The sequence below is a fragment of the Bombyx mandarina genome, chromosome 01, assembly GCF_030267445.1.
Source record: "Bombyx mandarina strain Sakado chromosome 01, ASM3026744v2".
Lineage (NCBI taxonomy): Eukaryota > Metazoa > Arthropoda > Insecta > Lepidoptera > Bombycidae > Bombyx > Bombyx mandarina.
Genome location: NC_143208.1, coordinates 1640566 through 1655696, shown reverse-complemented (window position 1 = coordinate 1655696; position 15131 = coordinate 1640566). Strand labels below are relative to the sequence as shown.

General features: G+C 37.4%; 1 protein-coding gene across 1 annotated transcript in view; it reads left to right on the top strand.

Moving 5' to 3' along the window:
* The first annotated feature begins 2773 nt into the window (after positions 1-2773).
* The window catches only part of LOC114245917 (uncharacterized), a 93341-nt gene continuing 80983 nt past the window's right edge, over positions 2774-15131 (top strand). Inside the window, exon 1 of the mRNA XM_089740379.1 lies at positions 2774-2950. Within this exon, the coding sequence (XP_089596505.1) occupies positions 2835-2950 (116 nt within the window). The 5' untranslated portion in view covers positions 2774-2834. The remainder of the gene's footprint in view (positions 2951-15131) is intronic.

Below are 15131 nucleotides of genomic sequence, written 5' to 3'. Positions count from 1 at the left end.
TTACAGTATATTGTAACTAAAATATATTTTTTATTAAATAAAACAGTGGTACCTAATCAATAATCAAATGTCAACCGACCAACACCTTAGCCGTCTGTGGCCACAAAAACTGTTGTGTAAAATTAGAATGATAAGCGCGTATAATAAACTATAAATATAGTTTTTATGATGTATGACAGTTAATTTAAAAGACTTTTTCCCTACCTATTTGCTGGGAGCCCAGGGGCTATTCCTATTCCAGCTACGCCCGGACGGGTGGTTGAGCTTCGCAGAATCTACTCCCCGATCGGAATCACGATCCACTGAGAAGATCCGGCGAGAAATTCAGGCAATTCATGCTAAGACAGGAAAGTAGTTACGCTCGGTATATCCGTTGAGAACAGTGTGGCTATGCCAAGGCTAAAATCCTGAGGCTATATACTTGTATTTCTAAATACACATCTGAATCGTGTACACAAAATTTTATCTACATATATAAAAAAGTAGCTTTGTCTAGTTAAAAACAAAATCTTCTCTCTACCATGAAGCGATCACGCGTCTAATTCATTCTTATTTTTATTTAGTTGATGGGGAACAGAAAATGGATTTCATATATACAAAATAAAAAATAAAAATTGTTAGATAAGAGGGGTGACCTTTATCTTTGAATGCGTTTAGATATTAAAAAAATGGCATTAAAATTTAAACTTCAAATGAACTTTAAGTTTGACCAAAATTAGTTTCCAATTAGTCTCAAGAACATTCGATTTTTGAACTAGGCGTTCTAATCTTCGTAATATGTTACTTTATAATTCTCTTTAGAAATAACGTTTGGCTTTATAATCTAAGCTTCAACGATGGTTATAAAGCCTCGACCGCAAGAAGCTGGAATATCCCCTTAGGCTACTAGAGAAAAGGAAAAAAGTAATAATGTATCGTTTTAAATCATCAGGAGGCTCGTGTACTCTCTAAGGATTAGTCTTATTAATACTTCATAATTAGAATTAAATTATATATATATATATTGTATTGCTTTGATGGGTGGACGAGCTCACAGTACACCTGGTATTAAGTGGTTGCTGGAGCCCATAGACATCTACGACGTAAATACGCCATCCACCTTGAGATATAAGTTCTAAGGTCTCAGTATATTTACAACGGCTGCCCCACTCTTCAAACCGAAACGGATTACTGCTTCACGGCAGAAATAGGCAGGGTGGTGGTACCTACCCGTGCGGACTCACAAGAGGTCCTACTACCAGTAATTACGAAAATTATTATTTTGCGGGTTTGATTTTTATTACACGATGCTATACCTGCACCGTGGAAGTCAATCGTGAACATTTATTTGTTAAGTACGCATTTCATTGGAAAAATTAGTACCACCCGCCTGCGGGATTCGAACGCCGCTGCATCGCTAGATATGAATGCACCGAAGTCTTATATTTTAGGCCACGTCGACTTCAAGGCTGACATCTTACTACATTAGCTCTAGCAAGGGCAGTGCTCCGCTGAATCTACCACCAGATCGGTATAGCGACCCACTGTGAAGATCCGGCGAGAAACTCAGTGGGCTGTTTCTGTGAGTTAATTTTCACGACGAAGCCTTCGTTACATTCCACAGGTTCGACGAGTACTGTGAAAAGAACCGACAATAGATCGGCAGGCTCCGAAGTGACGTGTTTTGGGTGACGGCGACTGTCTACTATTTGGTCCTCAGGATCGGGTGCATGTAAATAGTTACCGGTGGCCACGTTAAGAGGGTAATGTCGAGTCGTTCTTTCAAAGTACCGCTCCGACACTGACTTGAAATATTTACGAATCGATTCTAATTTTAGGGCGTCATGAAGATCTACGTTCCGAACGAAGAGGGCTCCCGTGGGGACGGCTCTGCCTTTGTTGAGCCCTATTAAGATGTGTTTTGTGCGGCGGTGCACTTGACGCACGCACGAATGTTTGCCGCGGAATCCAAACTACCCGTCGACTAAAATTTCTTGTAAGGTGACAAAGTTCCAGAGGCGCTTACGAAGGAGTCGTTAATGAAGTTGAATAAATAAATCGGTGTCCTGATAAGAAATAAATCCAACTAGACAACTTAACATCATAGATCATCAACAGATGGCGCTGTTTGTGAAAAATTACTGAAATGCTTAAGGAAATTACTTTTTCGTAGATTTCAGTTTTGAATTAATTAGCCTATCTATCTGTCTTTTAACGTGTGAAAGTATTGTTATAATTAAAAAGATAAGATGATAAAACCGTAACTTCATAATCTCACATACACAATTTTGGCAAAGAACTGTTATTATAAATATAAATAGGTAGTTAGCAAATAATTTAAACTTAATGTGAATATTACTAGTAATCAGTAAGTTGGTTAGATGGTTAGGTAAATAAACTGTTTGTACATCATCGTAACATAATTATTATGAGTAAATTATGACCGATTATCTTGATTCATGAGCGTTCTTTTATTGTGACAAAGTATGCGAGAAAGAAAAACGAATTAAGAATAAAAATTATGCTGCGATACTTTATTTAATAAAACCAAGCCAAAGACTTTATGGCCTACATAAACCTATTTAAATCATGTCAAAGTAAAGGACACGATTTTTAGTTGACTTCTCGAAATATTCCTCATTTCCTTTCTGGTTGTCGCCGCGAGTGGCTGCCGATCAGCTGATTAGCAGCAGGGCAGAGAAAGTTCGTGTCTTGAAATTGGCAAAATATTCGCATCGCACAAAATCCACAGAGTTGCGCGCTACATTTTTCCGTATTATTTTTAGAAAGACGGCGGGCGGGTTTCTCTGCTCGCACACGCCGAGCCGCGCGCGGCCCGACAACACTGGAGCCCTATGGAGCCCCCGTCGTTCCCCGCCGGCGGCCTCCAGACCGTCAGAGCGGCTCCCGGTAGCGTCGCTACCCTCACTCTGCCGACGCCGGCGGGCACTCCGCCCTTACACTACAGCTGGTGAGTACTATCTCTGTTTAGGTTAGATCAGCACCACGAATTTTGATTCCCGAAATTGTCGTTTTAATAGAGAAACATCCTTGCGGTGCATTGAATAGGGAGCAAAATTGGTTGCAGCGCGGCGCCGGTAAACTTTGTTTGTTTTTCACATGTCGATGTATAAATACAGCATCAGGAAACAGCGGACGCGTCGGGGACACTTGTCTTGTGGTTGCTTCAAATGATATAATATCGTTGGTATTTCGTAATGGCAAAATTTCTGACTAACGTGCGCATGCTGCGTAAATTTTTTTCGGAACTACTCATCGCTTTTGCGGATGTAGCAAATGTTCAGTGATGCGACATTCTTGTTTGCATTCCAGAATAAATAGACGTGAATATGAACACATCAACTTTAAATACTATTATCTGATTATTTTTTAATATGCCATTTATTCATTTTCATAATTTATCGTATAAGCGAGCTGACTAAAATTTTGTAAAAAAAATTATTCTTCATTGTTCCACTATCAATTTCCTATAGGATTAATTTCATTAAAATATAAACTAGGTATCTGATTCTCCGATCACTGACACGTGTAAAATCTGAATCAGTTCAATAAACCTTAACTAGGTTGATGTGCTGTAGAATTTTTTATAGTTATTCTGAATTATTTTCATAATAACATCGAGAGAATCGACGTTCATTATTGGTACGTAGTTCCTGAAGTCCACCCGTGTCCTGATGTGTTTTTGGTTCAGATCCAAACACTCAACGAGTAAAGATAGCAATAACACACGCATAGATACCTACCTATTGATTGTTCGCCATTCGTCTCGTAGATTGATCTGCTCGATTTAGTTTCCGACCCCATTTTTGTAACCTTGATTATATTAATTATAAATGCGTGTTAATATACCATAATAATAGTCACCCTTCGATTCTATCCCTCCTTTTCCTCGTCAAATAAAATAAGTAATTAAAATTGAATAAGGGACGAATATAATTTTCAAATCTATTTGTGATGTTATTGCATGGTTCAATTTACGAATAATGAATTATCAATAAATACACCATAGACACCAAATTTTATTGTGTCAGTCTCGGGTACTGTGAGCTAATTTAAAAATGTTCTTGCCAAACTTACTGTGTAATATGAAACATCTAATTTCGAATTGTGTCCGACAAGGTTTACTTTTTGTCTACCAAAAATAAATATGAGGTTATCAAGACTGTTTTCATGTTTTGATAATAGCGCCATCTAGCGATACATAGTCGTGCCACGTCGAGATTCTTGATAGCTAAATTCTACTGCCATCTAGTTGATAAATCCAACATTGCGTTCCTGTGGTAATTTGCACTTCTTTCAGGCTTAATGGCGGGAAAAATAATTAATTTTTTTAGTACCTACATAATTATTAACTAAATTATTCCCGCAATTTTATATGGGAATTAATTTCCGATCTGGTAAATTATAATGTAAACTTATGGTGCTTTATTCAGATCAATCTGTCTGAAAATTTACGAATATTTTAATGGTAACATTACTTTATTTAATTCGTGCCCTTCTCGGGAGCAATTTTGACAGAGTCTACCAAAAGTCATACAGACGAAACAGTTAGGTATATGTCACACAATAGAAGACAAAGCCGTTTAAAATGATCAGTAAACAAACGGGCGGCGCTTGAGTCGCGAATACGAAAATATCCCGCGAGTGGAGCCAGTCTGCGGCCGACCATCGCGTACTCTTAGCGATCCGGGATGAGCTCCCGCCATGGGCAGCAACTGTTGCAAGGGTGACGCCGCCGGCAAACCCGCCAGGACGGGCTCGTCCATCTACACCAGGTATTTGTGGGTGGCTCTCTTCATCGGTCAGGAACTCAGCGGAGTGCCGTGGCCTCTTCGTACCTTACATCCGTACGTAGTGCTGTGCTGTGCATCCAGTGTAGTGGATTAGTGGAGTTGTATAGTTAGTCGTTATGTAAGTTTGTGTGCACGCAGCCTCGGCCTCCGCTCCTGGCGACGGCTTTGTTCTCTGATGATGTAGCGTTGCGAAACCAGTCCTCATCTAAACGCGATGTCTTGTAACTGTGAAAGACAAAGATACGTTTTATTCACAATGAAAATTTCAATATGAAATCATAACATACTATTTACGTATTCGTATCTTTTCAATGGTTCTTGTTCATTTTAAAATTATAATATGAGCATGTAGTATTTCGTTCACCTCAATCGTGCTAAAGCATGTTCGCATATAAATACGTGGTAGTTTAAACGAACTAACAAACAAGCAAAACAAACAATAAAAACACATACTTCTTAAAAAATGTCCAATGGCCAAATTACATAAACTTCGCTCAATGTGTCTAATCAGATTTCAGATGATCAGATTTCAATGTTCAGTCAGACCTTAGTTCTACATTACAAGGAAAAGCTATTAAAAAAATTCCTTAATAATTATTAACTTTAAAAAACTGTACCAAACGCTAAATTTATTATTAGAAAAAAAAAAGAATAATGACCAATTTCTTTGATCTTTCACGTACCGACCAACTGAAACATTGCGCTACGAAACAATTGATATGTAGTACATTTTAAAAGAGTCCAATAACCTAATTTTTTTTTTTTTTACGTAAAATTTACTCACATAAAAAACGATTGAAAAACAAAATAACAAATTATTAAAACGCAAACACAGAGTTGGCTTGAAGATCATGGAATTACATCATCAAGAACCCGAAATCAATGTAACGACATTCTTTGAGTACGTCATTCATGTTTCTCGGCGTACGTAAGAACGTAAATATAATAATTTGTACATTCTCTCTTCGCGAGATCAACGAAAATAATCAGCAATAACTCACGGTCTTATTTTATAACGGACATGTTGGTGTCTCGGCCAACCTCGCTGCAGTAAATAGGTCGCGTTCTAGGATCATTTTCGAATGGGTTTTTTTTTTAAATTGGACAAGGCCTTTTTACAGGGGATTTTTTTTTGTGGAAACTTCTTGAGACCGTTGCGTTTCTAGCTTTTCCTACTTATTCTAGTAACCTCGAGGGATTATTCTGGATTCACCGAACTAGTAGGTGAGCTGACGGGGCTCAAACCTGATGACGTTGCTAACACTAACAAGAGCAGTGCTTCGCAGAATTTAACGCGACCCATTGAGAAGATCCGGCGAGAAACTCAGTGGGCTTGGTCTGTGGGTTAATTTACTTTATGTTTTTTTATTGCCTTTGTAGGCAGATGAGCATACGGCCCACCTGATGGTAACTGTTCACCGTTTCTGATGGACGTCAGCCATGCCAGGGGCAGAGCCAAGCCGCTGCCTACCATTAAATTGTCATGATTGCATTTAAGTTGTGCTTTTTCATCGTGCACCCTTATTGTTCCGGCCACTGCCTAACAAAGGTGAACGCTCACGTGAAATCAAAACCATTCATGCTCTAGCTAGGGGATGATAATAATTTTAATACTTTTGATCAGGAAGGGGGTCATAAAGGCCCAAAAAAGTGGTCAGTGCGTTACGAGGTTGAAATGACTCTCATGTTTTAAAATGGCAGCTACTTTTGGGCGGCAAGTAGTATAACACCGAGATGCTTTTTACTTTGAAAAGTCAAACTGTTTTTTAACCGACTTCAAAAAAGCAGGAGGTTCTCAATTCGACTGTATGTTTTTTTTTATTTTTGTTACCTCATAACTTTTGACTGGGTGAATCAATTTTGATGATTCTTTTTTTATTAGAAAGCTGACGCTTACCGTGTGGTCCCATTTTAGTCCATTTCTGATAATGGTATCGAAGAGAAAACCATATAAGTCTTAAATTTGCATTAAGTACGTGCGCGACAAATTGATGAATAACTCAATAACTCTATATCACGCCAACCGACTATCGAAGTCGATTATTGTTTTTAGTGTATATTCATTTGTTTTGGAATATCTTTTTTTTTCTATTTGAAGTCGTTTTTTGTTAAAGCATGTCTATTTACAATTAGGTATTAATCGTATGAATGAATGTTTAGTTAGTATGAGTCAACGTGACCTTATACCGCTGCGAATGTGAACATGGGTTCAGAGGTCAAAGTTTGAATCGTGTTATGAATAATGAGCATATTTTTAAATTCCACTCTGTTATAAGGCACATACCTATACCCATACCGATTTTCTACCTCGTCGTATGAATTTGTCACTCGTAAGTTCTGAACTCAACAGTGATTTTGTTTATTAACATTGAGTACGTGTGTCATCTTTTTATTATTTTTTATTATTGCTTAGATGGATGGACGAGCTCACAGCCCACCTGTTGTTAAGTGGTTACTGGAGCCCATAGACATCTACAAAGTAAATGCGCCAGCTTGAGATAAGTTCTAAGGTCTCAGTATAGTTACAACGGCTGCCCCACCCTTCAAACCGAAACGCATTACTGCTTCACGGCAGAAATAGGCAGGGTGGTGGTACCTACCCGCGCGGACTCACAAGAGGTCCTACCACCGGTATCTAGTATTTAATCGCGTGTAGGGTAAATTCTTTCCGTTTTTTTTTTAAATGGAGATTTTTTGTTTTATACTGTCCGGCTTTGTTACCGGAAATTTGACGGTACACCATCCGCTGGGTAAGTAATACTCGTACTACCCGGGGCGAAAGTTTGGGAACGCTCAACCTATTCATGTAAACTTATAGACTTTTTTATATCGAGGGGTGAAATTCTATTTGGTTTAAGCGACATTTTTGTAACTTTACAGGAGAGCCGAGAGATATCGAAAAGTTAAAATTTGTTAAAAAAATCCATAACGAAAAAAAAAAGCTTCTTCAGCAATTTCAATGGTGTAAACTTAATTGAAGTTTAATTTGAAACATCAAACTGTTGATGCTAAATAAAATGAACCTTTAATTACAAAGATACCTAGGCGGCACTGAAAATTTCGGGAATTAACGAAGTGACACATTACTATTTAAAAATGTATTTATTGCTTTTCGAAGTTTTCTCCGCGAAATTTGACACATTTTTCCATACGATGAAACCAATCATTGAAGCAACCATTCCATTCGGAAGTTGGGGTCTCCAAAATGGCCGTTTTGTAGGCGTCCACAGCTTCTTCAGGTGATGAAAATCTCTGTCCACGCAATTTATTCTTTATTTTAGGGAAAGTATAGAAATCATTAGGGCTTAGGTCGGGGCTGTACGGCGGATGGTCTAATAATTCTATGTTTTCTTGCTCTAAAAACTCTTTTGTTCTGTGCGCGGTGTGAGAACTCGCATTGTCGTGATGGAGGATGATGCGGCGGTTGCAGTTGTCTTTACGGAGTTCAGAAACGACCTGTGGCAAACAAATGCTAGCATACCATTCTGCATTAACAGTTCTTTGTCCCTCAAGAGGAATAGTCGTAACATGGCCGGTTTTGGAGACAAACGTGGCCACCATTTTTTTTGCAACACTCCGTGAACGAACAATTTTTGTTGGCTTTAACTCATTTTCGAACACCCAAACTCGTGACTGGTTTTTTGTTTCGGGTTCGTACGCGTATATCCAGGATTCGTCACCTGGTACAATGTTGTATACAGCATTTGAGGATCCTGCGTGGAATCTTTCGAGGGTTCTGACGCACCAAGTAACGCGAGCCGCTTTTTGCTCTTCACAGAGCGAATGCGGTATCCATCGGGAAAACAACTTTTTTACACCTAATTGTTCATGCAAGATTATTTGTATTTGACTCATGCCAAAGTCTAAAGTTGTCTGAATTTCGCGGTATGTCATATGTCGATCTTCCTCAATCAGCCTACGCACAGCATCAACGTTTTCTTGGGTGACTGCAGTTTTTGGACGACCTTGACGGGGATCATCACTGAGCTTGTCACGTCCACGTTGAAACTCAGCAAACCAGCAATAAATTGTGGTTTTGGATGGGGCTTCATCACCAAATGCAGAAAGCATCCGGTCAACACACTGTTTTTGTGTTAAACCACTTCGAAAGTCATAATAAATCATCGCTCTTGAATTTTCTCGAGTCAATTCCATTTTCTCAACGACTAAACAAGTTTGACAAAACCTCGTGACAAGACCGAGAATCTTTTTTTAAATAAATAAGTGGTATTCGATTTTTAAAACCAAGGAGTTTTCAATTAAACAGATTTTAATATGACAGGAACAGTGGAAATATTCCATTCCCGATACTTTTAGTGCAGCCCTCGTAAATGTCGCGTATTAAGCGAAATGTCGCCAAACCAACTAGCCTTTCATCCCTCGTTATATATAAAAACAATTAAATCGAACGTCATCTGATACCACATAGTCAATACTTCTATACTAATATTATAAACAGGAAAAATTTGTTTGTTTGTTTGTATTGAATAGGCTCCGAAACTACTGAACCAATTTGAAAAAATCTTTCACTCTTTGAAAGCTACACTACTCCCGAGTGACATAGGCTATATTATTTTTTGAAAAAAATTAGGGATCCTTACTAAAACTCCATGTAACCCAAGGTAAAAAAATTATCTATAATATTCTTTACATCGCGTGCGCTGCGAAAACTATTGATGATAGAATAAAATGATGTACTACGACTTTGTAGAACACATTATTATTTAAAAAAAGTATCGCGATAGCATATTATGTCTAACCATTGTAGTTTTGCCGCAATAAGTGTTCTTTTATTTAAAAAAAAAACAAATTAAAATTTTTTTTTTCTTAGATATATGGACGAGCTCCCAGCCCACCTGGTGTTAAGCGGTTACCGGAGCCCATAGACATCTACAACGTAAATGCGCCACCTTGAGATAGAAGTTGTAAGATCTCAGTATAGTTACAACGGCTGCCCCACCCTTCAAACCGAAACGCATTACTGCTTCACGGCAGAAATAGGCAGGGCGGTGGTACCTACCGTGCGGACTCACAGGAGGTCCTACCACCACATCGAAGATTTTTTTGTTAAAGATCCGAGCGGAGCCGGAGCGGGCCGCTAGTCGATAATAAAAATATAAGAAACCAATTTATAAGCAATAAATACCCTTGAGCTTTGATTTCATTAAGTTTTAACAACGAAAATTTCGATACGTATTTTAGTGATTGAAGTTTATAAAGTCTCAGCTCAAGGAATTTCTGTTGAAAATATTTTAAGTTTTTGTTTCTTCATCGCGAGTCGTTTCTAAATTCAATGAGATTCTTAAAATTTATCCCTTGTAGAAGTCCAAAAATAAAGATTATACTTAGAGAATACTTAGGGAAATTAAAGAGAATACTTACTAATATTATAAAGCTGAAGAGTTTGTTTGTTTGAACGTGCTAATCTCAGAAACTGCTGGTCCGATTTGAAAAATTCTTTCAGTGTTAGATAGCGCATTTATCGAGGAAGGCTATATGCTATATATATAGCATCACGCTAAGGCCAATGTAAGCGGAGCACCAATAAAGAATATTTCGAAATTGGGGTTTTTTCCCTTTTGAGAGCTTCCACCGATAAAGAATATTTCGAAATTGGGGTTTTTTCCCTTTTGAGCGCTTCCACCGCGTGCGCTGCGGAAACGGTTACAGTTTCGCGAAAATAATGTATGAGAGAATTGTTCCTCTTTAAAAGATCTAAAAAAAAAGGTCCGTGACTGCATATGTCTATATTTTAAGGTTGGCTCTCCATAACGTTTTTTATGCTAACTAAATTTGTTCTAAAATAAAGTATTATTTGTGAAGGTGTTTTTATAAAGATGATATTCTACGTAAATGAAGAGGCGGGTAAAATTTTGCGTTATGCCAAACTAACTATTCCACGCGGACGAAGTCGCGGCCAAAAGCTAGTTAAACATATTACGAGTACGTATAATACGTATGTATCACTTTGTCAAAAAAGAAGCGAGAAAATATTCAATGCTACACAAAATATTAGTTATTAATTCAAATTTATTTTATTCCCTTAAATGTTTGCTCTCTCAGAAACGATACACTTATGCCCAAGAATAATAATCCAATCATCGAAACAGTCTTAAGCGTTTTTTTCCGGAATCGGCTTCAGTTCTCGCCGTGAATTCTCCTTTATGTCTTCTACCGAACGAAAACGACTGTTGCGAAGTGGTGATTTGAGTTAGGGAAAAGGAAAGAAGTCTGCTGGAGTAATATCTACTGAATAAGGTGGTAACTGTATGGTATTTGTCGGGTTTTTGGTAAAAAAATCTTTCCCAATGATGACAAAGGTGCTAAAGTGTACTATACTTAATCTAAACAAAACTTTTTTTTTATTGCTTACATGGGTGGACGGGCTCACAGCCCACCTGGTGTTAAGTGGTCACTGGGGCCCATAGACGTAAATGCGCCACCCACCTTGAGATATAAGTTCTAAGGTCTCAGTATAGTGACGACGGCTGCCCCACCCTTCAAACCGAAACGCATTACTGCTCCACGGCAGAAATATGCAGGGCGGTGGTACTTACCCGTGCGGACTCACAAGGGATTCGCCTGGGATTCGAAGACCCTTGCATCGCTCAATACGAATGCACCATACGTCTTATCCTTTAGGCCACGACAACTTCATGCGGCTTCAACTCCGCGCCAAACTGGAAAACACTTTTGTCAATTCTAAACAATTATAGAAAAAAGACATAAAAAATTGAATTTCGAACCATAAAGATTTCCGATACTTTTTTTGACTGAATGTATGTACGTATCAATGGGCGAGAGGCTATTTCGACGGTCCCTACGTATAAACAGTCATGTTCAAAATGACGTTTTTATTATTATTTCATAATCATTTTCTATTTGTCAATACGCTTATTGCAACATATAATTTTTAATTTTAGAAAAAATATTTCAATAGATAAATAAACGTATAAGAGGTTAACTGTTAACAATAAAAATACTTTGTTGATGTAGATACAGTCATCTTTACATGAAGTTTTATCCGGTTTTCTAAATTAAGCGCCATTCTATTCGGAAGCAGACTTGTCAAATTTAATATCATTTGCGCAGAGTACCTACGAGTATGTACGGGATAGTGATCAGTAGAAAATGTTATTTACTTTCAATTACTTAATAAGTACATCGTTGTATTGTAATAAAACTATGTTTTTAATTATGAAAAATTTACATAAAATTTACACTTTAAGTCCGCTCTAAGTAGCTACGTAGAAAAGGCTATGTCTACATTATTAATGTTTTTTAAACTTGTTTTTTTCATCTATTTGAAAGTAAAGAACTTAAAAATAGTGGTAATATACAGCCTTTCCTTTCACATTTATTTTGTATCTTCATAAAAAAAATGTTTTGACATTCCCTACGTACAAACAGACATATAAGACTTAAACGTTTATGATCCTATTTCATAGTTGTAGTAGACACAGTCATATAACTACTTTTCTGGGAAAACCGAGGAAATTATAAATAACTAGCTGACCTGGCAGACTTCGTAGTGCCTCAATCGATAAATAAAAGACCTAAACTTTTGTATAATATAAACTTAAAAAAAAACAAAAGGAATCCATCCGACAGGGGACACATCAAAGGAAAAACAAATTTCTTTGTTTTTATATAATTCCGAGCATTTTCATATTAATCTATCTTTTAAACCTTCTCTGTCCTTCCACGAATAATTCAAGACCAAAATTAGCCAAATCGGTCCAGCCGTTCTCGAGCTTTAGCGAGACTAACGAACAGTAATATATTTTTTATTATTATTATTATTATAGATTATTATACCATTAGAACCGGCCTAAATTGAAAACTTTAAATCAATACTAAAAGATAAAAGCTACTTTTAAGATTTAATTACAGATCAGATTGAAACTTTAAAACGCTCTCCTGTAAGCCACAATTTTTGACATGACGCTTTGTACGTAGGGGCCGTCGAAATACTTAATACGCGTCATTTATCTTTGCAATTGAAGGTGCGTTTTGTTTGGTCTTAGCATCAACAGTTCGATGTTTTAATTGATCTTCAATTAAGTTTACCCCATTCAAATAGCTACAGATTTTGTTTTTGCTATGGTATTTTTTCTACCTACCAATGGCTCTCCTGTGAAGTTGCAAAAATGTCGCTTAAACTAAACCGCCTTTCACCCCTCGATATGTATTTAAGAGAGTAAGATAAGTACTGACGTTAACCTATTTCTGCGATACATGATATGGACGAAATAACTTCATTGTTTCATGTATGTACAAAAGAAAACATTTGTAAGAAACTAATGCTAATGTTGTCTAGCGGTGTTCATTATCTTTTGTGCTATTTATTTATTTATTTATTGCTTAGATGGGTGGACGAGCTCACAGCCCACCTGCTGTTAAGTGGTTACTGGAGCCCATACACATCTACAACGTAAATGCGCCACCAATCTTGAGATATAAGTTCTGAGGTCTCAGTATGGTTAGAACGGCTTCTCCACCCTTTAAATCGAAACGCATTACTGCTTCACGACAGAAATAGGCAGGGTAATGGTACCTACCCGTGTGGACTCACTAGATGTCCTACCGCTAGTAATAAAAAATTGTAAATTAAATAAGGGAAACTACAGAATCTCCTTCCATCGCGTCCCTTATCAATATCACAGTCTCATATCTATAATAATTATTTTAGTTACATTCGAGCGTGAATTGTCTTTTAACACGCTCTTATAAGCTTGAAGAAGTACGGAAGACGTCTTGTAGCTAATTGCTCTCCATCGTAAGTTAATATTCACTGGTACGTGGGTATTCGGGTGAGGAGCTAAAATATGATAAAATATTGTTAGAATATAAACATATTAAATAATTAATATCAAAATAATAATAGTTAAATTCATACTAACGTCATTTAGTGATTAAAATATGTACTAGGATAGTAGTGTACTATAGTTAATTAACAAACAATAATTAAACACTAGCGATCTGCCTTCGCTTCGCTTCGGAAACATTAAATTTTATTAGTGATAGCTGAGTCCCACGATGTTACTCGCGGTTATTGTCGTGCCGCGGGTGACGCCGCGGGACGAATCTAGTCCAAAAAAAGTAGCCTAACTTACTCCTTATATCATCAGTTACATATCAATGAAAGTCCCGTCAAAATCGGTCCAACCGTTCTTCCTTCTTTCCGATTTTTTTGATTCGGTCGCCGCGCTCAAAGCCCGCGATAAAAGCTATGCAATAGCTATAAAAATATGTATAGTTTATTTTGTTTACTATTTAATTGTTTTATTTAGTGTTTAAACTACATGCATACTTAGATTATTGTAATTATGTAGCTGACAATATCGGTTGCGTCAACGTTTTTGTTATTTTTAATGCATAGACGCGAGAATGAGCTCAAGAGCCGCCTGGTGTTAAGTGATTGTTGAAGTCCATAGACATCACAACGCGAATGCCGTAACCCAACTTGAGACTTGAGGTCGATGTCTCAATTTTATAGTAACTACGCAAATAAAATTTTCTGCAATAAATCATTCGATTGGATTACGAACGTATTTCCTTAGAAAAATTGCAATCTGTCTGCTAGATCTGAACGCCGCCATAATCGAATCATTTGAGTCGAGTTCACGGGGCGTTTTATTCTTTAAGCCTCGACGCCTTCAGTTTGCTTAGTCTAGTATAGTTTGTATTTTACGTAATTTTGTAAGTCCCGCATTATTGCTTTGCGGTAGAAATATGTGAGAGGATAGTATCTACCCGTACACTGCCTCACAACACGCCTCTTTATACGCGCTATCAACTAAATCATTTTTTATGTAACAACAGAACTAATACTATTCGAATTATCGAAACCAATAGATAACGGATGAAATGTCTCTATCCGAAGTCGTTGTGGCCTAAAGGATAAGATGTCCGGTGCATTCGTCTCGAGTGATGCACCACCGGTGTTTGAATTTCAGGCGGGTACCAATTTTTTTAGTGATATACATACTCAAAAAATGTTCACGATTGACTTCGACGGTGAACGAATAACATCATGTAGTAAAAATCAAACCCGCAAAATTATAATTTGCGTAATTACTGGTCGCAGGACCTTTTGTGAGTCTACGCGGGTAGGTACCACCACCCTGCCGTGAAGCAGTAATGCCTTTAGGTTTGAAGGGCGGGGCAGTCGCTGTAACTATCTATATATATATCTATGTATATCTCAAAGTTGGTGGCGCATTTACGTTGTATATGTCTATGAGCTCCAGTAACTACTTAACACTAGGTGGGCTGTGAGTTCGTCCACCCATCTAAGCAATAAAAAAAATTAAAAAATTGTATGAAAATTCTCAA